General features: G+C 27.9%; 1 protein-coding gene and 1 long non-coding RNA gene across 2 annotated transcripts; both read right to left on the bottom strand.

The window, feature by feature from the left end:
• Positions 1-7,693: 7,693 nt before the first annotated feature.
• On the bottom strand, positions 7,694-14,485 carry LOC123213934 (ubiquitin-conjugating enzyme E2 variant 1B-like). The gene is made up of 5 exons (XM_044633569.1): positions 14,321-14,485; positions 12,699-12,838; positions 8,391-8,516; positions 8,176-8,302; positions 7,694-8,077 (listed from the first exon to the last, which is right to left on the bottom strand). The coding sequence occupies exons 1-5, from the start codon at positions 14,346-14,348 to the stop codon at positions 8,019-8,021; spliced, it is 480 nt and encodes a 159-aa protein (XP_044489504.1). The 5' UTR covers positions 14,349-14,485; the 3' UTR covers positions 7,694-8,018.
• On the bottom strand, positions 9,007-12,690 carry LOC123213935. Its single transcript, XR_006501779.1, has 2 exons — positions 10,716-12,690; positions 9,007-10,001 (listed from the first exon to the last, which is right to left on the bottom strand). It is a non-coding gene; the product is annotated as an uncharacterized LOC123213935 (long non-coding RNA).
• Positions 14,486-26,447: the final 11,962 nt, after the last annotated feature.

A 26,447-nucleotide genomic window follows, 5' to 3' on the forward strand; every position in this document is an offset into this window, starting at 1 on the left:
GAAGAAGAAGGAGAACAGGCAGAAACTGAGAACGAGAGATGGAGGAGTTGGGTTTTAAGTTCTAACTTGAACGGATTCTGAAGACTACACAAGGAATCACACAGCTATATATAGAAAAGAAGGAAATAATAGTTAATTATAATAACAATTAAATAATTTGTAATGAACATGCAACTTCATTGTAACGCTATTCAATAAATCTGAACATTAATTTTCCGCAAGCAACAGTATTTTGAGCTTTTTATTATTATTATTATGATTATTATGGTGAGTGTGGTCTTGAGTTTTTGTTCTTCTTTCCAATTCCGGAGGATAATTTTCATTACTTTTTAAAATTTCTAACTCTACCGATTCCGATCCATTAAGTATTTAAATTGACTCAAACTCATTCTATATACAATTTGACTAACTTATAATATTAAAGAATGATGCTATCAAACATCTTTTTGGAAGCATTCATGTGATACTAAAGAATGATGCTATCGAACATCTTTTTGGTTGTATTTATGTGATATCAAACATAAAATATACTGTTTTTTGCTGCATTTTGCTCCGGTAAAAAGTACGGTAAGAGAGTTTAAATATTATTTTGATAATTTATTTTTTATTATTTATATTATTTAATTTAATTTATTAAGTAATAAAGTATTATCATATTTCTTATTAATAATAATAATGTGATAAGTAATGTAAGATATAATCTGATTATCATTTTTATAGAATTAAAAAATAATCAAAATAATTTTAATTTGATTATAAATTAATTATATACATATTATTTTTTAAAAATAAAAATAAATTTATTTCAATTAATATAATAAGTAACATGAACAATATTTTAAAATAATTATGTTTAAGAGTATTTAAGTAAAATAATATCTTTTGATTTTTTAGTATCTTTAAACTAAACATAATAATAATTTATACTTATCAATTTTTATCAAATATAATAATAATAATTTACCCTTATAATTTTTTAAGTAATCTATATTTATTATAATTTTACATTTTTAATGATAAATAATTACCCAAATCAAACACACATTTAATAGTAGTTTTTCTAATTGAATTTTTTTATGGACAAGTTATATCAGATAATTTATTTAATATGGATTACATTTTAATATATAATTATTTTGACAAAATTATATTGAATGACTTTTAATTTTTCGTGATTTGGAAATTTAAATTATTGTTATATAAATAAAAATAATTTTCCCGACATTTAATTATTTTGGCAAAATTATTTTTGTTTTTGGGTTTTGTTAGCTTTGGAATTAAATTATTTGGCTTGATTAGATTTATCTCGGACCCTATTTTCCTCCTCATTGCAAATATGAATAATTACATTCTTCAATATTCATAGTTTTCTCTAATGTTTCGTGACTTAAAAATAAATAAAAATTTAATCGAAAAAAAATGTTAAGAGGATTTAAAGACATTATTTTCATAATTTTAATGAAAAATATTTATATTTTCATTAAAACTGAAATATTTGTACTTTTAATAATCAACTTTTTAAAATTCATGTTATAAACTGATGAATCTGCTGTTATTAAATAATATCTAGTAGGAATTTTTTCCATAATTATTTATCTATAATATGCAATACACAACACTGCTTATGGCAAAGATGATGAAATAAAATAAAACTTTTTTGAATTTCTAATGCTTTATTTTTGGAGATGACCAAAATACTTGAATTAGAACCATGAACATTAATTACTCGACTTTTACTTTTGGTTTTGGTTCTTATATAGAATTAGAGATGATAATTTCGATTCAAATTTAAGGTTTTTGATCTTCCCCAACATTAACATAAAAAGGTGTTATAGATTTATATTACCGAACCCCAAGATATTCCGATCCGAACAATATAATAGCGGAAAACAGGAAAAAATATAATAAACACGATATATTTGGTTTGGATTTCGTAAAAGAAATCCTACATCAAAGGCAGAGATGTTCCTCTAGTCAAATCCACTAATATCAAGTTCAATTACAATATACAAACACACAGATCTTAATCTCTGTACATCCAAAACAATATACAAAGCAAATACATGGTAAAACAAAGTCAAAGAGAACTTGACTTCACCGATGAGACACCGCCTATCGAACTTGGAGAGCAAAACTCAGCCACACAGCAGCCACAAGACGCACAAAACAGAGAAGAAGAAACCCCAGCAGCCTGCTGCCTCTATTTTTTTTCTTCTCTTCTACAGCTCTCAGCCAATGCAAGCTTTATATACTTAGGTCAAATAATGTGAAAGCCCAACAGAATTACTAAACTGCCCTTACTTAATGAAAGTAATGACTCGTGCATCCTTAGCTCTAATTACATTACTGCCCTTATAGTTTTTAAACAAAACATTACAAACTCCACCTTATTTGAAAACTATAAGACTCAAAACATGAATTTAACTGCAAAAACACCTCTGCAAGACAGACTCACACCTTTCCAATTTGTAACAAGTCTAAGGCACTCTTAAACTTGTTTATTGGAACTACCTTTATCAAAATATCAGCAGGATTAACCTTTAAAGCAATTTTCTCTAGAATTACCTGACCTTTAGACAAAATTTCCATTATAAAATGCAACCTAACATCTATATGTTTTGTTCTCTCATGAAAAACACTATTTTTAGACAAATGTATTGTACTTTGTGAGTCACAATAGATCACAAGAGTATCACAATGCAGCCCCAATTCTTCTGTTATACCTTTTAGCCATAAAGCTTCTTTTGTAGCCTCTGTCAATGCAACATATTCAGCTTCTATTGTAGACAAAGCAACAATATGTTGAAGACAACTCTTTCAACTTTTCACATTGTCACCAAAAGTGAAAATATAGCTAGTTAGAGACCTCCTCTTGTCTAAATCTACAACATAATCTGAATCACAATATCCTTTAACATGTAAACTGTTAGTATCAGATGCAGTGTATACATTGACTGGTAGAGTGACAACAACTGAATAGGTATTAGATAAAGAATAGAAACTCGAAAATATGATCAGTAGAAGATGCCTTGATGGATTTATCTTCTCTAACAGGTTTTGCTACAAGTGGATTGTCCTTCTGAGCCTTAGTTTCAGGTATAGGGGTTTGTGGAATCAGTCTTTTAGTGCCCATTTTCCTCCTCATCATTAAATACTACATTAACAAAAAGAGGATATTTTGATAGAAACAAGAACAAAAACAAGGACGAAAAATATCCTTGTAATCGAAAACGGGGATACATATGTCCTTACCTTGCCCTGTTTTTGTTCACATCTCCATCTTTATCGCCGTCCTTTTATATTAATATATTTGTTTGAAATACTAACATATCCTTATAGATTTAGATTATTTATGTTTTTAAATTTATTTATATTTTTGTTATGCATATTAAGGTGATTAATATATGATATTTGTGACATCCAAAATACTGGATTAATTTTAATTTTAATTAAATTTATTATTTAATATATTTATGTTGTGTTTAAATGGTATGGGTGAGGAGTTTTTTCCACAAGGATGGGGACAAGGAGGCGATGAAAAAGAAATTTTCTTTATAGGTGTGGGATGGGACGAGAAATCTTTATCATTCCCATAATAATAATGAAAATTAATCTCTCTTAAGAAAACAAGGATTAAGATCCTCTACTTGCTTCTCCCCTTGTCATCTCTATATGGAATTAACCCACTCCAAATAGATTTTGATTCCAATTTTTTTGAAACCAAATGGTTTTGATTCTACCTTAAAAAGAATCAAAACTGATCCAAAACTATATCAAGAATCATATGATAGGTACTTAATCTGATTGGTTTTTTTTTTTTTTTAAAGAATAGGAGTATATGTATAATTTTGTATAGAAATAACGATATATCATCATGTGATTAAATAGTTAAAAATTAAAAATAAAACAATACTAAATTTAGATTTTCAGTAGTTAAAATAATACCCAATCATATGAAAATATATTATTATTTATATATAAAATTATATATAAAAATTATATACATAATTTTATTTATTTATACATAAAATTATATATATAAATTATGTATGTAATTTTATTGTTTTTTTAAACTTATGTAACAAAAGGTAAACCTAACTTTCTTTCCTTATTCCAATCAAATTAAAATAAAAACATATAATTAACTACTCAATCTCTTACACCAAATTTATTGTCATCCACCGAACCTTTTTTTTTTTAAAATTATTATGCTGTGTTTGTTTTTTAATTAAAGAATATTATTTGAGGTAAACCGTTTTTTAAAGCCAGGATCAATCAAATTAAAAAGGTTAAACCCTAAATTTAATAATTAATTTTATAATTATTAAAAACTTCTTTTTTATTATTTAAAAATTATTGTTTGGAGATTGCTTTGCCTATGCCTAACATTAACAACCTATTTTTTGTTTATTTTTTTATTGTTATATTATATTATCCATGGTCTTTTTTAAATATATTCCAGTTAAGTAATACTTCTACTATTATACATGATTAATAGAGGATGAGAATTATATTAGTCAAATTATATATTAAAATTTTAATTTTTTGTATTATATGTCAAATATTATATTGTATAATATAATTTTTTAAAAGTAAATTAATAAAAAAATTATAATTAAGACATCATTATTTTAAAAAATATCAAAAAATCTTCAAAATTTAAAAATTTTTCATGTATATCCTACTATATCATCGTTTTCTCTAAAAAAGTATATTGATTTATATTGATAAAAATATATTATATCATATAATATATTTATTATATCAAATTAATTTAATATATCTATAATATGTATCATTTTTATATTATATTGTATAATATGTATTATATATGTACACTAATAATAGGTATATAATTTTTAGGGCAAAGGATTATTTCCCACCCAAAGTATGTCTTTTTTTTAAGTTTCCACCTCATAACTTTGAAAACTCTATTTACCCACTCATGGATGGTTAAAATTAACTAAGTCTGTTAGTGATATCATTTTCCCCATAAACCTTAAAAACTAACAATTTCCCTCTAACAAAACTTTTCAAAAACAGCATTTTCCCTCTAGGGTTTTCAAACTTTCAGACAAAGTTTTCTGATGAAGAAGAGCTTATCTGATGATCTCTATGCAACATACCCACCCTTAGACGCATCCTCTTTTTGGTAGCACTCCTTTCGACTCAATGGGAGTCGTCTTCGTTGGAGAATGAAGACAACTCATCTTCGTCAAAACGAAGATGACCTCCACCGAGTCGAAAGGAGTGCTGTCGGAAGGAGGATCCTTTGGAGGGTGGGTACATTGCCTAGAGATCACTGGAGAAGCTCTTCTTCATCGAAAAACTTTATTTGAAAGTTTGGAAACCCTAGGGGGGAAAACACTATTTTTGAAAAGTTTGGTTGGAAAAATTGTTAGTTTTGGGGGTTTATACAGGGGAAATGAATTCAAATTTAAATTTATTTTTAATATTACAGATAAAATGATAATTTTACCTTTGAAACCGTTTATTTTAATCATTCATGGGTGCGAAACAGTGCTTTGGCCTAATTTTTACAGCACTTTTTATTGGAAGTATGACCATGTGTCGTGTCCTGGTCATTGGCAATATCGGCCCAGTTCCTTGATGTAAATTATATTAATTAATTTAGGATGATAGAGAAGCTTTCCCTTCAAATTCCTTACGTTCCAAACATCAATGAGAATTGACAAACATCTCAGCTCATATTGTTTGTAAATAAAACAGATTGATTTTGCTATTTTAGAAAAAAGAAATCTCATTTACAGTTAAAAAAATAATAAAATAGATAAAATTTTTTGTAAAGGGTGCATGTACATACTCATTCTCCAATACACATTTTAAGTCCCAAATACATGTGTATATCCTTTTCCAACAAGGAATTTATTATACCAACTGATAATTTCAAATTAAATAAAAATTTGTAGTCCCAAAATTTTGGCTTATTGTAAGCTTAATATCACCTTAATTTTGATTATTTGTGTCTTTATAGGATTGAGTGTAGCAAAACGATGGAAGAAGACAATAAGCAAGAAGAAGAACAAGTTTTCCAAGAGAAAGAATGACTGGTCCTAACTAAAAACTTTAAAAACAAGCATGAAGACAACGAAATAAACGTTTCAGGAGGAGGAATTGACATTCTAGAAAGAATAAATGTTCCTCATTCCCCTGACTTTATTTGAGTTCAAAACAGATGTTCCAGCCATTCCATCAGTTTTATATATTGAATTGTTATGGTTTTTATTTATTTTAAGTCTAAAACTTCTTAGATTTAGAGCATTTTCTCTAAACTTTCATGGATCTTTGGGAATGATTTTAAAGGCCAAGGCTACTAATTGATAAAAGCGGGCTCGATCAATCTCGTGATCCATCTTGTGGGTGATCTACGGAAGTCCTTTTTACCCATTTTCTCACTTAGTTTTTGCACATTTCTTGTGATAATGATGTGTTTTTCTCTTCAATTTGATGGATTTAATGTTTAATGTTATATAAATAGCTAATTTTCTTACATTAGGGCCATGTAATAACCAATCTATGTAATGTATTGTAGTTAGGCTTTATTTTAATTAAATAGTTTTGGATTATGTTAGGTTGTATGATAATGATTTTAATGTTTGTGTGAGTGTTTGATCTTCAATTACATCATTTGATGTGTGGTTTTGAAACTGAGAGGAGAGACATGGTTTCATTAGCTATTATATACCATGAAGTAAAATCGACTAGAGTTAGAATTCGATTATTTTATACAATTTTCAATGCTAATGTGTTACTAAACGAACGTTGACTTTTAGACCCAAATTATGAGATAAGGATAAAATTGAGGTTTAACAAATGTTAGGTAAATGAAACATTTAATCTAATCCAATGGAGAGCTTATTCACACAACTTGATTTTGGGCATTTTCTTCTATGGTAAACCTTCAGGCTTCATTTGGTTATTCTCTCAAATCTCAACTTTGATAATTATTATTTAGTGGTAGCCATCAAATCAAATAGCCTCAATCCACCAAACCTTTTCTCTAGCATATCACAACTTGAGCTCGAGCTCAAGTATTAAGTTAAGCTCAAACTGAGTTACACCCCTAAACATGCTAAGCTAATTGGAGAACTAGAAGCGGGCTTTCAACTCAAAATAAAGCTTTAAAGTGTGTTAGAATCGGATAACATTTTATTATCCAAATTAAAAAATTCTCTTAAAGATAAATTCTTTAAAAATTATAATATATAAATTATTAATATGTTTAACAAAATTTAATAAAATTTGATAGATATTAATAATAATAATTTTTTTTTAGAGAATAAAAAAACATTATTTTACTTAAATTTCTTATAATATAATTATTTAAAAATATTTTTATATTATTTGAAAATGAAATCATTTTTTAAATAAAAAATTAATAAATAAGAATATAATTATAATAAAATTAAAATTATCTTAATAATCTTTTAATACCTAATGTAGAAATGATAACCAGAGTATCTCTTATATTATTTGTCACATTACTATTAACAATAAAATAGTATTAGAATATTTTATTATTTCACAACCAAATAAAATAATGTCAGTAATAAAAAAAAAAATTATTAGAATAATTTTTTTATACATTTAAGCAACCGCCAAACTAAACAAATATTTTCCGCCTAAACCCACACATAATTATATCATCGAATGAAGCCTTGATTCAACAAGCTAATTTCAAACTTGTTTTTATCTTATCCTTTTTCGCTTGAATCATTCTAGAGTACCCACACACAAAAACAGTAAGGTTCAACATACTGGCATTGTTACATCCAGAAATGTAATACACCTGAACGGGAGGAAGATGAGGATAAACTACACAGTTAAATGATGAACATGTCATTGATTCATAAAGAATCCAGCTTATTTAGCCACCATTTGATGAAGCTAATGACAACTTTTCTCAGACATGCATGGAACTAGCCGCGGTTCAAATAATCTATATTATAAACCTTATATATACATTATCACCTGCATACAAAGAGTCTTTCAGCGACTCAGAGAATACAACACTTGAGCACTAACCCCTTGTGATCCACCCTCGCATCTTCATTGCCTGAAAACACAATATGTTATACCTACTACCCTGTTTTCTCAACCTGCAAGAAGCATAAAAATAGGTTCGGACAGAACAGAAAAAATACATTGACACACCTTCTGGAGGTTGAGGAAGCTTCCAATTTTGAGGAGACATCATTTCTTTCTTCAGTTGAGTCAAAACGTCCTCCATTGTGTAGTCCCTTTGCCAATTAGCAAGCATTGGGAAAAGACTAGGTTCAACCTGGTTATTTAATTACACATTGGTAATTATCAAAATCACTACCGTAAGCATATAATTTCAAAACTGTCTAATGAGGAAAGACACTGACCACTCCAGTCTCTTGATTGACACAGGTTATGTTTATCCGGGTTTGAAATCTAACACTCGGTGGATTGTCTGGATAATCTGTGCCACAAAAAAGCTTCAACTGGTAGATACGCCCCTCATGAACAGTCTGACATGAAGAATCAATACATAAGATAAATTTTGCTTCTGAAAAAACGATAAAGATTGAGATATAATATGTACTCATTAGAAAATTACAGTCAAACTCCTAGAAATGTCAAAAAATCATATTAATCCAAACATAATTAGTTTCCAGTGTTGTTGAGTAATCTAGCTGATTGTATTGCAGCTAAGATCTGTAATCACTAGATCAACCCAATTCACCAATTCAGCTTTGTGTTACAGTCAATATGTTTCTCTGCTCTGAAATTAATTAGTTCATTGTTGCTTGATGAGCTTTTATTGTTCTGTTTGGCTGGAATTTGGCTGGGTTCTCATCAGATTCACTCAATTATATTTCTTTACAATCCAGCAGCTGACTTCTTAAGGATTATAAAGCCTATAAACTTTCAAGAACATTCGAAGCAGTCTTGTGAGCCAAGCTCTCACACCTTCCCAAAATAAATCTCTCCTTGTTTCTCTTTTATATTCATGCAATCATTCTCTCTTACAATCTTTAGTCTCACTTTTCTTCAATTAATTTCTTTCACATAAGTGTATCAAATTCACTATTCTTTTACCTCTCCAATTAATTGGTTCCTTTATACTTTGTGAAGCTTCCTATTCTGTACCAAACTCCATGGAAAGGCTAAAACGAAACTCATTTTTTCTCTTTTCTTCCACTCTGCCCTCTTTCTTATGCAATAACTTTCATGAGACAACCAACAAAAGCATCGGCAAACAGTGAAGAGATGATGAATGATGGAAAAGAGAAGTGGAAATGGAAATGGAAAGAGAGAAAAAGAGAAGTTATGGAACGGATGCAGTTAAGGGAGCTTGATCTGGGAAGTCTAGATAAAAAAGATGGGTGTGGTGGTTTATGGTCGAAAGTCATCTTATTTACTTTTATTTTCACAATAAGAATGTTCGCAAGTTTGGATTTGTTGCACTTGTACTAGATATAAGAGAAGATTTGAACATGTAAGAGCCAATATCAGGACACATATAATACAGTCAAGACTGTTATAAGAAAAACCAAACTCCAAGTATTTAGAAAACTAATTGTGTAAAGATCTACATGTATCACCCTTTAAAATTTTTTGGGTGAAGCAAATTCTGTAAATCTATATGAATTTAATTTTATCAAACTAGTTTAACAAGTTTCATAAAATACCAGTTCAGATAGCTGAACATGTCCATGCAACATCACAAAGGACAGTTGAATGCCAGACCAAAATAAAATCCTTTCACATGATTACTGATATACAAGACAAAAAGAAGGAGATATGGATGCCACAAGAAGTCAGAAGGCATTGATTCAAATTATTTATTAATTGTAGATACCATATCTCCATCTGTTTTCAGCTATATATTCTGTGACTGCCAACTCATCAACTTTAACCTTACGTCCTTTATACAGTCCAAAATGAAATACTGATAACTAAACAAGAACTTTAAGTACCTTCTCAAATCTCTCTTCTCAATCACACTCAGCCTTTAAGCGTAATTTCCACACATGGTACACAAAACAACAATTTTCAGCTAATCTATAAAATGTAAATCATTAGACCACCAAATCATGGGTCCTTTCGCCTTATCAATAAAATTCTCACAAAATGTGTTTCAAGTTTCAGCCAGGTGGTTAAACAAGTATAAAATGAAAAAGTCAATAAAAATAAATAATAATGGCTTGCAGAGATGAAAAAGTACACAAGAAACAAGGAGAGAGAAATGTTTGCATAAGACTGATAAAAGCAAATTTAATCGCCAAACACTGAGATAGGCTTTATAGTCCCAACAGATCATCAAGGCACAGAAGCAAGACACTTGGTTAGAGAATTAGCAGGTCATTGCATTAGAGGCAGAACGACTTCACCAGGGCAGAGCTCACAGTGTGGCAGATCTTAGATGAGAGTTTGTGCTTCCAAAGATTGATTGTAGCATCCAATGTTCAAGACTCAGAAGGCACATCCTTTTTTTAATTCCTTGATGAAAAATTTAAAAAGCCTTGAGGCAGGCCAACAGGGATTAAGATGTCTTAGAGTCTGATATTATTTGCTTAAAACATGTTACTCACAATATATATTGGTTCCATAATCCACATATATTTATTCATTTTGTTCTCAGCTGCTTTATGAAACAATAAACTTGTGTTTTGGATCCACTAAAATCTTTGCTTAAATCAGTAGTAAACCAATTGCAAATTTACCTTCCACTTCATAAGCATCCTCAGTTGCAAACCAACCACTAGGTCCTCTAAATAATAAGTCGCTATCTTCTATGGCACAGACATCCTCAATTTCAAATGTAAGCCTCTTGGATTGAACATGAGTCTCCTCCCAATTTTGTTTTGGTGACCCAAATTAACTAACAACAAATACAAAGATGAACTCAAAGATTTTGTGGCACTTGAAATCTAGAATTATGGCTTCTTAATGTACTGTCTGTCTCAACTACTCAGGCTTTTTCACTCTAGGACTTGATATTTATGGGTATGGAGATTAAGAATTAGATGAAGGTTTTGAAAATAATGAGTTCATCACCGATCAAAAACAAAAAGTTATCAAACTCAATGAAAGTTGACTCTTTAGTAACGGAAGTACAATAATTCTTAGTTTATTGAATATTCGGCTGTAAAACTTTCTGTTCACTCTTATGAAACTAAAAAGGATAAAACACAAACTCAATTGCTTTTTGGCATTTTTTGGGCAATATTTTGACCATTGGATTTGAAAGCTGATTTGTGTGACGAGAAAGGAATATTGAAATTTTCGTTTTAAAGACACAGTTTGCTTCTCCATAATTTTTCTGTACATCTTAACTGTGTTTTTATGGTGTTTTAATGGTTGATAATGAGGAAAAATAAGCAAAGTGTCAATTCAGAAAAGAATCAATTGTAATATTTTTGTAATTATGATGTTTCCTGAATTGTAGAGAATGCGTATGTATAAAATCAACTCTAATCAAAGGGAAAAATACAAAAAAATAAAAAAGAATGCAATTTCTTCCCATTTCTTCCAAGTCCCAACTGACAGTAAAGGAAACATATAAATGACACAAATCTTGACCATTCAATATTAAGTTTTCCTTTGCCATGTGTCATATGTCAAAAGGTCCCCTAAATTTTTAGAAAAAAAAAAAAAAGTAGGCATCTTGTCCATTTATGTCATACCATGTAACTTTGTCAGCATTGGTAACCAAAGATCATACAGAAATTGGTTATCCCACAATAAGAGACTATTAATGGACCAAAATTATGAGATCAATACAATCCTGTATCCAATTCCATTCTATCCGATGTACCAAATACTCCTTGTAGCAATGACGAGGACATGAGATTAAACTATGATATTTATTATCAAAGTCCCAAAACCATGTTTGATGTTTAGAAGGGGTAGAATCAGGACCCACCATTTAGTTTCACATTCTCGGGATAACTAATCTCACAGGGAGAGTCTTAACATATGCCCAAAGGCCACATCTCAACTATGAGATTATTCACATAGTACGGTCTTATCTTACGCCTAAATGACTTGTAATGAAGATAGTTAAAATATTTAAATTTCCTATAATTATCTTTTTTGTTTACATTAATTTTAACTTAGAGATGAAAATGTGATTATTCACAAAACACGATCTTATCTAATCTTGTACTACTAAACTATATGACACCATACATACAATCAACTTCCATTCAATCCGATTTTACTCAAATTGAACAAATTAATCACATCCAATTGAAAATATCAAAATAAAGCTTAACGATGCAGAATGAAGCAGACTCCTCCAGATATGTGCTTGGCAAAATGTTAACAACGTTGAATTAGAATGTCCTTAACCAATATATATAAAAACAGGACAATCTCTCACCCATGTCAACTAGGCACTCCACATGACACCTTGATAGCTAGTCACTAGACACTTTTATCCTAAGGGAAATAACCAAATTTCTATTAACTAAACTCAGCACGGAATTGTTTATTTTAGCAACATGATTCAGATTTACCATTACTTTTCAAGAAACATTAATAACTACCATATCAAATACAATAAATAACACTGCTCACAGTTCAATCAATTAGGTCTATATTGCAGATTATTTTGAAATTCTCAACATCTACTACATCAAAACTTTATATGCGTATGAAGACTCATGCACATCAAATAAATAGGTGAAAGGATGAAGACATACATTGGGGGGACCTATAATAGTCCCAGTCCAAGATTGCATTAATATGTCATCAGCATCATCCATTCCATAGCTGACAGTTCCATCCCCAATCCCTTTTTCTCCTCTCTCAAGCTCTTCCAGTAATCTGAAATTCCTAGGTACTGCAAAAATTCATAATTTTAGTTACGCGATCACAACTCAAGGATGCATGCAAATTAAATACCAAAAACTACTAATAAAGGAAAATTTATCCAGTATGGTATTTAATAATGAAGGATTTCCCAACAATAAAAAAATATTAAATCTTGTACAACGGTTTATTTTAACACCACATAGAGGTTCAGCACATCAAATCCTTTTAGAAAAGGTATCAATTGAGTAACACCACACGAACTCACCATGAGTAAACATCATTTTGTTTTGAATGAAAATTAAACAAATTTGAGCCAATGTTTAACAACTCTCGGTGAAAGAAGTTTTGTAGCTTTGGAGTTTAGTTGATAACTTGGGTGTTTTACAGAAGCACATGACATAATTTTCAATCAATGAGCTAATTATATGACCAATAAATAAATAATAACAGGTTTCAGCACAGAAAACCAAATTTGGCCAATTCTTCACTAAGGACAAAATGGTCTTTTCTCTTTATAAACTTATTTAAAGCTTTCTCGACTTTTTCTTCTTTTATGTAAGAGTCAGAGGAGAATGAGAAATTTTGTACAGAAAATTTATATTTTGCATTCCAATATTAGAACATTGCTTGTTACTTGAGATGAGTATATTTTTTATTGTATTCTAGTATTAGAACATTGCTAGTTACTTTAGATAGTATATTTTTATTCCAAAAATATAATAATGGTTTTGAGAGTTTCTTGTAACTCTTGGTTTGATTCAAAAATCTAACTACTGAATGCAAAAAATTTAGCCAAAACATGTAAATAGTTACATCTTCAGTGATGGTTGTGTTATTGATCTTTCTATCTTTTAACTTGATTGTATGAGTAGGTTGGACATCATTACTTCTTGTTCAGATTTCTTTATTAATTTCCACACCTTGAGTGATCGCAAATTGACAATAGAGTACTCTCCACTTTGGATGTACTCTCCACTTTGGATCTTTGTAACATCAAACAATATATTGTCCATAGTCAACTCTTTAAATACTTTTTCGTATATGACATAATCATTCCACAATTAAATTAATGTTTAAGCTTCCTTAGCGAGTATACTCTAAAACAATTCCAATATATCAACAACAAACCTCATCAGCAGCACCAAAATTACATTTTTGACAGTAACAAATTAGAATCTCAAAGATTAATAAGATTAAAAGATAAAAACAAAAAAGCTCCAGTAACTATAACCCATTTTATTTTTCTACTTCTTGCTACTTGTGACTTGAAACACATTGTTCAAGTACACATCAAAGCCAGTGATCCACCAAGAATTTTCACAGAAACAAAAAAAATTAACAAGATCATGGAACATTGACAAGCTCAACTCAAATAAAACCCTAATTTATGAAAATTCTCAAAGCTACAGCAGTGTAAAGAGAGTAACGATAGCTGATCAAATTCAAAAGCGGAAAATTAATAGTGATTAATTAACAAGAAAATTAATATCTAGAGTATCTAGAAGCTCACCGACAACAGTTGATCCTTCAGAACCCATTTTGAGAACGTCGGATTCAGAGATTTGCGTTAGGGTTTTCCGTTAACAGCTGTAGTAATTAAATAGTGCAAAGACAGAAGAACAACAGGGGTAATGTTTCAGTGTTGTCTATCTACGACTGTTCCTGTGAGCCCTCGCATCACATCCGATCAAAAAATATCAAATATCAAATTAAGAAAACCATAGCACGGACTTACAAATACATTCACTGAATTGACATTTTCTCAGAATTTAATTAAGTTTTATCATTTATGCAAGGATTTCAAGACCCACATGCCATATCTAAAATAAATAAATAAAATTAATATTCTTCCACATTTAAAATAAGTAAATAAAATTAATATTTTTCTTTTTTATTAAATTAAAATTTGGTCATATTGAAGATGTTAAGTCCAAGTCCAATGTATCCCCTAATAGTAATTCTCATTTGAAGATGATACAAAAGTTATTAAAAAAAAAATATTTGGTACAACAACATCACAAATGTGTCAATCTTGTGCTAAGTATGAGATTAATACACAAAAATTTAAGCTCGAATTGGGGTTGTTGCCAACCACCTCTACTTCTAACAAAAACTTTTGCATCGTACAATTTTCATGTCAAATATTTAAGACTTTTTTACTAATTTTGCAAAATAAAAAAAAAAAAGGTTAATGGCATGAGTTCTTCACAAGATTTTTTATATAAAACATTATAATTCCAAAGATCTCTAATATAAATTGCAATGACATATATTAATGGATTATATGAAGTAATAGATCATATAATATAATATTGCATGGTTCATACTTACATGATAAATAATTTGTAACATAGTTCATGCTTACATTAATTAAAAATTGGACCAACAAATAATTAAACAAGGAGACAGAACAACTTGTACATATAATTCCTTTTGTTTGGAATTTTGCATGATGAAGAACATTCATAAAATGATTGATGAAAATTAAAATGCTTCTTCCATTCATTTTGTTGCATGGTTTAATAATTTTTTTTTTAGTGCAATGTATATATTTAGGGCAATGTTATATGTGTACACGTTCAAGTACATAATTAAATATACAAATAATATATTATATAATTGTGTGTTAATTCATTCTTAATTCAAAATTATTTAATCATGTAATGATACATTATTTATGTACCAAATTATATACTCTATTTAACCAAGTGTTCCATCCATAATGGGTAACAAATTCTATTTTGATTTCAATAAAAATTAAGAAAGAGCAATATTTTGCGTATAAACTTTTTGTATACAATTTAAATATATAGATGATGTATCATTATGTGATTGAATGTTATTAAAGAACAATACTATATATGCATATTTTTTAGTATATAATTGGATATATAAATGATATTATATGATTGTGTGTTAATATATTCTTAATTTTAAATACCCAGTCATATAATAACACATTATCTATATCAATATAACTATATGCACAATAATAATAACGTGTCATTATATAATTTGATGTTATTTTATCTCTAATTTAAAGCTAATCAATCACATGATTACATATCATTATTTGCGCACAAAGTTATACACAATATTTATATGGATAACATTACTCTAATCTATGTACTGAGTTATGTATTCTATTTAACCCGATGTTCTACCCGAAATGGGTAAGAGATTCTATTTTGCTTTCAATATTCAACACTCCAAAAAAAAACCCAATGTGCTAAACGTTAGTTGGCTTATATCATAACAACGTTCATAGCAACAATGATATGCCACATTTATACATATAGATAGAGAGTAAGTCAAAGGATCTATTGCTAAGTTCAAATCATAAAATGTTTTATGATATTAATTACACAATCCTAATCACTTTAAATATAATTAGTACACTTAAATTGAAATTAGGTTACTAAACAAGAAATAATATAGACATTATGTATTAATGATTATGAAAAATCATTACATCGGAGCCCTCACCGGAATCCCTTTTCTTGATCGCTTTTGATTTTGCCTTTTGGCCGATGGTGGTGATGAGTATTCTTTATCCTCCTCTTCATCTTTGATGATAAGTTTTACATTATTTGATTTATCTTTTATTTCTTCTCTGTGTCTATCTCCAAATAGAGCTACAACCTTAATTATCCAAAACATAAATGTATGTATTTATCCAAAACAAATTAAAATTAAAAATAAAGGAGAGAATTTAGAGAGAATGACTGACCTTGCATGCAATGCTACAATAGAGTGAATTTTCCTGCAAATTCCTATCACAAATAATGCAACTATAGTCCTTTGAATTAATTTGTTGCGGTTGTTGTTGTTGTTGTTGTTGTGGTTGATTCCTTTGTTTCAAGAACAGAACTTTTGTTTTATTTGTATGATAAGTCTATGAAAAAGAAAATGCAATTTCATTAAAATTAAAAAAATAATAATAAATTCTCAAGCTAAACCATGAAGAACCTTATCCTAAAATTAAACTTTATAGTAAATTTGGCCTACTCTGATGGTTGATTTAGGTGATGTAACATAAACTTTGTACTAAAATTAAATGTATTGGCAGGTGCATCATAAATTCTTCTTGACTTGTTGAAGTATTCTATCATTAATGAAGACACATAAAGAATATATTGTAAATTTAAATAGGGAAGATGAAGAGTTTCAACACAAATTTGCGGTTTTTTCAAGGAAGACGAATGAGTTGAGGAAATGAACATACTTGAATGCCGGAACAGTTGAAGTGTTTGCTCAAATCGTGTCGATTGATCACATTATTGTAAACATATCGACGAATCTGTAAAAGCAAAACCAAGCTCTATATATATATATATATGTATGAAAAAATCCATATTATCGGAGAAGATGAAGAAGCAAGACCTTAACATGTTTGTGGTGAATGTGAACGGGAAGACAGTGAGAGCACAAAGAAGAAACACAATCAATGCAAAAGCGATCGAGCTCGTTCTTCTTGGTGTTTGGATGAACCATGCAGTTCCCAAAGAACACTGTGTTGTACATAACAATTAACCATGGCGGCACAACTGTGCCATTCTCCTGCAAATAGATGAAACCAAAGGAAATAAACAAGACATAATGCTGAAGGATCTAAGACAAATCTTATAGTAGATGAAGAATATAATATGAATACATTCTTTGTTGCATGGAGTCGTCTGATGGCCACCGTGCTGTTTTTCATGGCTTCCTCTCCAGAAACACGCACTAACATCCCACGTCTCTATCATCGGATGTTTTATATATATATATATATATATATATATATATATATATATATATATATATATAATTGAGAGCCCAATAGGAATTTGACACCTTATCTTTAGAGAAGGGAAGGGCTACTGACATTCTTTTTAAGTTCAGAAAAACTAATTTCCCGTTCATTTGTTTGAAGTGAACTATTAGTTTTAATTGATCCAAGTAATTAATAAAATTGATGGGTATTAAAATTCTTCGATAAGAGAGTTCGGGTTTGAATTGCATTAATAAAATCTTGAATTATATAATATAATAACTATGAGTTTAGTTATACTGCCTAAGACTTTACCTGTGTAATCAAGTTAAAATTTAACAGTTAGAAAGGTATTTATATTATTTTGTCTAAATAATTTCATATAGGGTGTAAATATAATTTTTTAAAACTTACTAAGGGTAAACATAAATTTCTCTTATTTTATTTTAAAAATTATCATGTTTACCTCATATTTTTATAAATATATTTATAACTTTAATACTTTGTAATATATTTATGGCTTTAATTTGTTACATTTTATTCATCTCTTTGGGAGTAATTGTATTTTTTAAAACTATTGAGATACACATTAAAATTTGAAAATTTTAAAAATATCCCAAAATTTTTTCGGAATTCATAAAAAACAATCAAATATTTTTATTATCACCGGTCAACTTTTTTTAAAAACTATAATTAACCTTAAACATATGACAAATATCATTGATATTTTTATTTATACTTGTAATAGTAATTTTTTATTTTAATTGAGGTTAATATAAATATAAGGTATTAATATTATATAATAAAATTTTGAAGACATAGAATTATTTAATTTGAAAGTATTTTGTCTTTTTAATTATTTTTTAATCAATTTAATGGATAAGTGAAAAATTAATCGTGTCAACTTGAAAGATAAATTTGTTATGTCATCTAAACTTACGTGGGATAGATATAGAGACTCAGTCTGAAGTTTAAAATTTAGGTCTAGTCTGATACTATAATATACTAGGTTTGGCTTATGGGTCTTTCGAATCGAATTGTGAACTTTAATATTAGATTCATGGATTACTCGACCTGACCCGACCTAGTACTATTTAAAAAATTAAAAAAAAAAAGGCAAAAACAAGGCTTCTGTGCAGAAGTCTTCAGTTGCTTCTGTCATTAGTAGACAAAAACAAAACTTTATTTTTTTTATTTTTTTCTATATAAACCAATCCAAATCATTTTTATTTTCAATTTTATTTATAAATTTCTCGATCTCAATTCTTTTATTATATTCTCAATCTCATTTTCTCTCATCAACTCTCTTTCAAAAATTGTCTGAATTTACAAATAATAATTCTTTTTGTTTATAATTTCATTTTCATTTCAATTTTATCATTACAAAATATTATAAATGAATTCAATATCAAATGAATTCAGAAATTCAAATGTTGAGAATGAGTAGATAAATAGTATGGTATATATATTTTATTTATGTTTATAATAATATAATATATAAATTAATTTATTTGTCTTATGATATAAACTTATAATATTTTTAATTACGTAACTACGATATTTTTCCATCACAAGTGAAAAATTATAAATAAAATATTTGAAATACTGTCATCGATTTTAATAATTAAAAAATAATTTATGGTTAAAAATTTTAATTAAAATTAAAAAAAAAATTAAATGAGCCAACTGAATTAAAGGTCGATCCAATCCTATAAATATAAGGTCAGACTTTGAGCTTTCAAAAATCTATCGATCGACCTTGTTTGAAGGCCTATTATTGTACGGGTTTAGGGTTTGACTTGCCCATAAGCCCGATGGACCAAACCGAAATCGGCCCAGCGTGATCCATTGATGTGTCTGCCTAGAAAGTAGTCATTTGGCCATAATTTAACAGTCAAATCTTGGTACAAGATGCTATGGTCAGCCCTTAATGATAGAAGAACAAGATCGCTTTGCCTTGCCTTGCCTATATGACCTAATATTTGTTAATAGACGAGTAGCAACCACCGCTAAATCTCAGTCCAAGTTATTGTTGTTTAGCCATCGATTACAAGGCTTATCGTTGCTTTTAATGATCCAAGGGTTGTCATTTATCCTTAAGCAAAATCATGTCGTATCTTACGTAATTATTGTGAGTTTACTCACTATATTTTGAATTTATCTATCTGATATAGTTAGATAAAGTCTTGTTTATTAAAAAAGAAAATGATAATTTTGATAAGGGTGTATCCGCATGCCTATCACCTAAATATGATAATTTTGATTCAAATTTAAATGTTTTAATTCTTCTTTATCCTAACCAAAAAAAAAACTTTTTTGATAGAAACAGATAAAATGATGAGGATAGGGATATGGATAAAATAATATTCACAATCAGAGACAGAGATATATGTATTCTCTCCTCATCTCGTCCCCATTTCAATTCTCATCCCTATCTTTATCCCTTCATATAAATATAATTTTAGATTATTTATATTTTTCAAGTTTATTTAGAGTTTTGTTTTGTATATTAAAGTAGTTAATATATGATATTTGTGACATTTAAAATAGTTGATTAATTTAAATTTTAATTAATTTTGTTATTTAACATATTTATATTGTGTTTAGACACAATAGGGAGATGATTTTTTTCTGTGGTATAAAAAGAAAATTTTTCTTTGTAAAGAAAGGATGGGGAATCCTTGTCATTCTCGTAACAAAAACAGATCGAAAAATGGGAATAATATTCCCTGTAGAAATAATATGTATCTTATAATATAATATATGTTATCGATATAAATCAATACATATTTTTTAGAGAAAATAATTAGGATGTGTATGAAAATTTTTAAATTTTTGAAGGTATTTATAACATTTTTTAATTGATTATTTGTCAATTATAATATTTTATTATTTTATTATTTATAAATTGTATTATATGATATTTGATATATAATATAAAAAATTAATTTTTTATATATAATATAATACGTGATTTGGCTATTATTGAAAGACTTATGTGTTAATTCTTTCTTCTTCTCCTCAATTCAGGTACGTTAACGTTAATGGCAAAAAGCATCCGCTACTTACTGCCCACACCAAAATTAGCCCTTTCCGTGTTCTTCATCAGTACTCCCTCTTAATATTCTGATGCCTGTTGTTGGCTACATAATTTGCCTCGCTTCAATTTCACACCAACCTCACCTGCCACTATAGTGCTCTCTATTTCAATTTCCACTGCAATAAATTTATGTATGTTGTGTAAGATTAGATTCGAACTGAATCAAATTTAAACTCGTTTGAACTCAACCTCAGTTTAGTTTATATATAATTGAGCTCAAATTCATGAAAATTAAGTTTAAACTCGATTCGAATTCAATTTGACTTATTTTTTGTTATTAAAAATGTTATTTTAATATATATTGATTAAAATGACATTGTTTTGTATCAAAATTTTTAATTAGAAAATTTGGTAAGTAGCTCGAACTCTGCTAAGATTGGCTTGTTCGAGCTCAAACAGGCTTGGTTTGAGTTTAGTCCTATTAAAAATAAAATAATATTTAATTATATAATAATTTATTATTTATATATTTAATTATATATTAAAATATATGTCTGAAATAGGACAGAAAGTTCAATTGAGCACCCGCAAATGAAGGCACAAAGAAGCGGTTAGATAATCAATAAAACTCTACATTTTTACTATTAGGGTACGTTTCTTGGTCAACTTAATAATTAACTTTCAGTCTTTGGTTATAATTTAGTTTAAGAATAATATTATATGTATAATTTTATATATAAATAATAATATATTATTATATAATTAAATAATTAAAAATTAAAATAAAATAATATTTAATTATATTATAATATATTATTATTTATACATAAAGCTATACATAATTTTATATACTATATGAGTGGATGTTCGTTTATTTTTAATTTTTAATTATCTAATCATATAGTGATAAGTCGTTATTTATATATAAAAATTATATATATAACACTATTTTAATTTTAATCTGATATTATTGGTACACCCAGTGTTTTTATCTTTAAAATAGAGTCAATTTCCTCTCCTTCTAAGGTCAGTTTGTTACAGATTAAAGTTTTTTTAAATTAAATTAAATAAAAATAGACTGTAAAAATTCTAATCAAATTATTTTAAGTTTCAAATTAAATCAAACTAAACTAAAAAGATATAATTTAATTTGATTTGGATTATCACTTAAACTTATTAAAAATCATTCATTTCTAAATATATCATATTTTAATAAGTAAAAATTAAATTATAATTTTTTAGAATATGAAATAAACCTATAAAATATATATATATATATGTCAAGCTAATTGTTTATTAAAAAATTATATCAAATATGAATTTATATATATATATTAAATATTATTTATAATTTTATTTAATTTAAAAACCGCATAAATTGTAATATAAATTATAAATCATTTTTTTAATACATCAACATAAATTAAATTATAATTTTATTTAATCATTCTTTCTCACAATTCATTTTGACGCGTCATCAATCTCACCACCAACATCTCTTCTCTCTCCTTGGTAGTTTCTCAGTATGAAAATCACCCAAAATCCAATAGAAATGGTCACACCTGGTACACATTTTGGCTAGATTTTAAGTGGTTTCAACACCAGAAAACTATTGGGGAGGGAGAGGAGGTGGTGGGTGGCAGGGTTAACAACATATCGAAGTAAATCACTGAAAAGAATGATCATAAAAAAAAGAGAATACATTTTTCTGAGAATGTAAGTGTAATATTTTTTAACTTTGAAGATGTGGTTGTTACCCCTAGAATATAGAAACCCTAGAAGATAGGGATGAAAAGGTAAATTTTTAAAACTAAATTTGAGAGAAATTGTTAATTTTTAAAATTAAGATAAAAAATGAGATTTTTTTTAAATGAAGTCATTAAACGACGTTTTTACCTATAATAGTAACAACAAAATTTAATAAATAGATGAATATTTATGTTTTTAAAATTTAATAGATAAAAGTTTGGAGATACACTAAAACTTGGGAGGGAATAAGTCTTTTGGCCAATTGTATAATGCCTAAACACATTATAAGTAAATAATTTTGAATTAGAAACATTTGTTTTAAAACACATTAAATATATAAATAATGTTATGAATTATTCCATCGCTCGATCACTATAATTGTTAAATAAATTAATTTAGTGAGAAATTAGAGGTAATTATATGAATAATATCCCATGGTTAGAACGAATGGTCAAATTAGAGCTACAACTAGGTAGAGTCAAGTCAAATGTTAGTTGAGCTAAGAGAGGATCGATTAACTTAAGTTCAGTTTGAAAAAATATTATAATTATATTATATAACTTATATATTTATCGGTTATTTTAATATTTAAAATTAAAAAATACAATTTTAGGAATATAAACATAAAATTTTAAACTTTTAAAAATAAAATTATATGTATATATTTTTAATATAGAATTAGATATATAGATAATATATCATTATCTAATCTAGTGATTTTGAATTAAAGATAAAATCATATTCAATTACATAATAATATATTATTTATGTATCTAATTGTGTACTTAAAAGTGAATGCATATAACATTGCTTAACTTTTAAAGGTTTATATATTGATATTATATTCAACTTGAGCCATGAGTTTGTGAGTTTAACAACAAGAAACTTGAGCGACATATTATTTTATTACTCTTAAGAGGTAATTTGAGTGACAAAAAATAAGATTTCATGTATAAAAAATCACGAGTTTAAACCAAGGTTTAAAGAACCGAACCGGATGATGAACCTTTTTGAGGTTCGATTTTGATTGAATCGGTCAGGCCGTTTTGACTGGCCGGTTCAACCAGAGTTTTAATTTATAACTTTTGCAACTTTAAAAAAAAAAAATTGGATTCTAATAAATTACTAGTTCAACTGCTAATTTATTCATTTTCTTTCTTGCTTTATCACTGATAAATTTACTGGTTCAAAACATCCTGCATATTGTGTTGCATGATGTTTTCCCATTTGATAAATTTATGTTAGAATGACAGTAAAATATTAAAATTAGAGAGGATTGCATTGGATGTCTTTAAAGGGTTCCCAAATGAAGAGTTTTTTTCCCCAGACTAATCCCTAACGAATACATTACCAGTAAAAGATCAACACTCTTAACTCTCAAAGCACTTTACATGATAAAATATTGAAAATAAAATAGCCAAAAACCAAAATACATATTTATATTATATTCAGTGAATCAACATTAAGAATCTTCCCCAGAAGTCGTCACTGTTATCAATAGAAGTCGTCGTCGTCATTATCGTCGGAAGTCATTCATGTACATGACAATAAAGTTTTCTGCACTTCAGTAGGAAGAGGCAAACGGTCATCGGCTGGATGCAAGCTTTTGTGTCGACAGTTCACAGGTTACAATCGAATCGAATGCAAGAATTTTGAGTCAACTGGATGTGTTTAATTTAGGGTTGAATTATGCGAAGAATGTGAATGGGTTTAGTTATTTAGGGTTGCTGGGTAAGCTGGGTTTTGTGCACTGGAAAAATTTTCCAGAAATTTTGCACATTAAATTTCATGTTTCCACTGAACCAAACCAAAGATGAACCGACTGAAACCTTGAACCGGAGACCAACCGCCAGTCCAACCGTGGTTCAATCCGAATTTTAAGTAAAAACAGTTTTTTTATAAAACAAAATTGCTTAAACCACCGGTTCATGGTCGGTCTGGATCGACCAGCTGATCCGGTCCGATTATTAAAACCATAGTTTAAACCTCCTCTAATAACATACCAAAATTAAACTATTAATTTATTTATTTAAATAGTTATAAAGTTTATTCTATTCAGTGCAGATGATTCGATCCTATTCATGTGTGGTTTTTCATTTAATATATATATATATATTTCATTATTAATCTAGGGGATTTGGTTCATATCTCAACCATATTAGTAAATATTGATTAATTGCTAATTACAAATTTCGTGATCCTTCTATCATAAGAATTTGGAACCAAATGAATAATTTTAATTTTTTTTTATTAATTTATTGATACAAATTAATATATTTTTATTGTAATTATATGTTTAAGAATTAAATATAAAATCAATAATTAAATCAATAAATTTTATTATACAAAATAAAGGTATGGATGAACAACTTTGAGACAAAATAATCGTCCATTTCAATTTGAACTAATTAAATTTGAGAAATGGTTTTTAACAAGATTTTTTTTTTTCACTAAATTTGAATAAAAAAATTTTAGAATTAAATTAATTATAATGGTTTGTTCCATCTTTTTATTTAGTTTTAGTTATTAATATTTTCTTAAAAATTAGTGCCACATTTATAAACAATTAATTAATAATGGGTATAAACTAATTAATATATAATTGTGTGTTTTTTCAAAATAAGCTACACCGATCAATCAAATATGAGAAAATTATACGATCACAATTACTATATCAGATAAGTTAACATTTGATTTTTGATATGTCTCTAAAGAGTTTGAAACTCAAAATGTCTTGTTAGATTATCTTATTTTTGTCATTTAATCTATCATTTTACAGATAATTTACAAGTTATTTGATTCATTGAATTTTGTCCTATATCAAATGAATTTGAAAAAAAAATTAAATCAAGCCAATCTAATTAAATATTTTATCTAATCAAATTCAATGAAAATTAATGGTTTTTTTTAGCGATATTATTGTATTTGAACGTGTTTGTTTGTTAATCTAATTTGGCATGAGTTTAATTTTGGGCCTGCGTTAGGTGTGATATGAACATAGTGGGCTAGTTCTGTATTCCATCTTGGTTAATGGACCGAACTTGATAGTGAGTTTTTTGTTAGGATACAAAGCATGAGATAAATAGTTAAAGTCCCAACAAAGGTCTGGTGAACCTAAAGACGTCAATTGAGCTGGATCAGTCCCAGGTTCGAGAAAAAAAGCCTGGTATGAAAGGGCTTGACCCCTGGGCTGTCTAGATTGAGTCGTGGTCTGGCCTAGCATGGCCCATTACTCTTGGCAATTTAAAAAGAAACATGACTTTAAAAAAATTAATTAAAAATACTTTTTAAAGAAAATTACCAGACCAACTTGTAGGCTAGACCCCGTTATTGTGGGGTTTGGCCCGACCCTATATATAAGGTCAACCCGTAGGTCTTATACTTCCACCAAGTCAACCCAATCAATAAGATTCGTTATTGTGTATGTCTTAGGTCTAACCTAACTCATAGGCTTGATGGGTTATGCTGGTATCAACTTGGCCCACAACAACCTCTAGGTGAACAGATAGATTTCTATTATTTTGGTTAAAAAGTCCAATTTATTTGGCCTTTGTTAGTAAATTCCGTTTAATATCAATGTAAATTTTGTTTAATCATGTGTTAATATTACCAGGGAAATGCCCACACAATTTAATACATTCAATTATAAATGTATTTTATTTATTAACATTATAAAAAAATATCAAAAATGAAAATTTAATTGACCAATTTATCTTTGTCATCACTTTTTTTTTTTTTCAATTTTATAGGAAATCTCTTAATAACCCTATATTTATTTTCAACTGAAGTGAAAAGAAATGAGTACGATAAAGTAGAAACGATAGATTTACAATTTTTAAAAATAAATAAGTGGCAGATAGGAAAGAAAATTATAAATTGATATTTATGGAAAAAAATGAGTATATGAAATAAGAGGAAGAGATAGATTTATATTAATTAAAAAGAAATGAGTGGGAGCATAAAAGGAAATAGACAAATTAAAATCTACTGAAAATAAATGAGTGGGAGAAAAATAGGTAGCAATAATGGAAAAATGAAAAACTAAGGGTAAATATGTAAATATTGTGAATACGAGAAAATTATAAATTTTTTAAA

This window comes from Mangifera indica, chromosome 4 (assembly GCF_011075055.1).
Source record: "Mangifera indica cultivar Alphonso chromosome 4, CATAS_Mindica_2.1, whole genome shotgun sequence".
Lineage (NCBI taxonomy): Eukaryota > Viridiplantae > Streptophyta > Magnoliopsida > Sapindales > Anacardiaceae > Mangifera > Mangifera indica.

What these genes read in the sequence shown, in the direction of transcription:
- LOC123213934 (XM_044633569.1), bottom strand. Translation starts at nt 14,348, where the DNA reads ATGGGTTCTGAAGGATCAACTGTTGTCG. An exon ending in TCAATCAAGAGACTGGAGTG is followed by an intron (nt 8,303 to 8,390) that starts GTCAGTGTCTTT and finishes TTAAATAACCAG; the next exon opens with GTTGAACCTAGTCTTTTCCC. An exon ending in GCTTCCTCAACCTCCAGAAG is followed by an intron (nt 8,078 to 8,175) that starts GTGTGTCAATGT and finishes TTGTGTTTTCAG; the next exon opens with GCAATGAAGATGCGAGGGTG.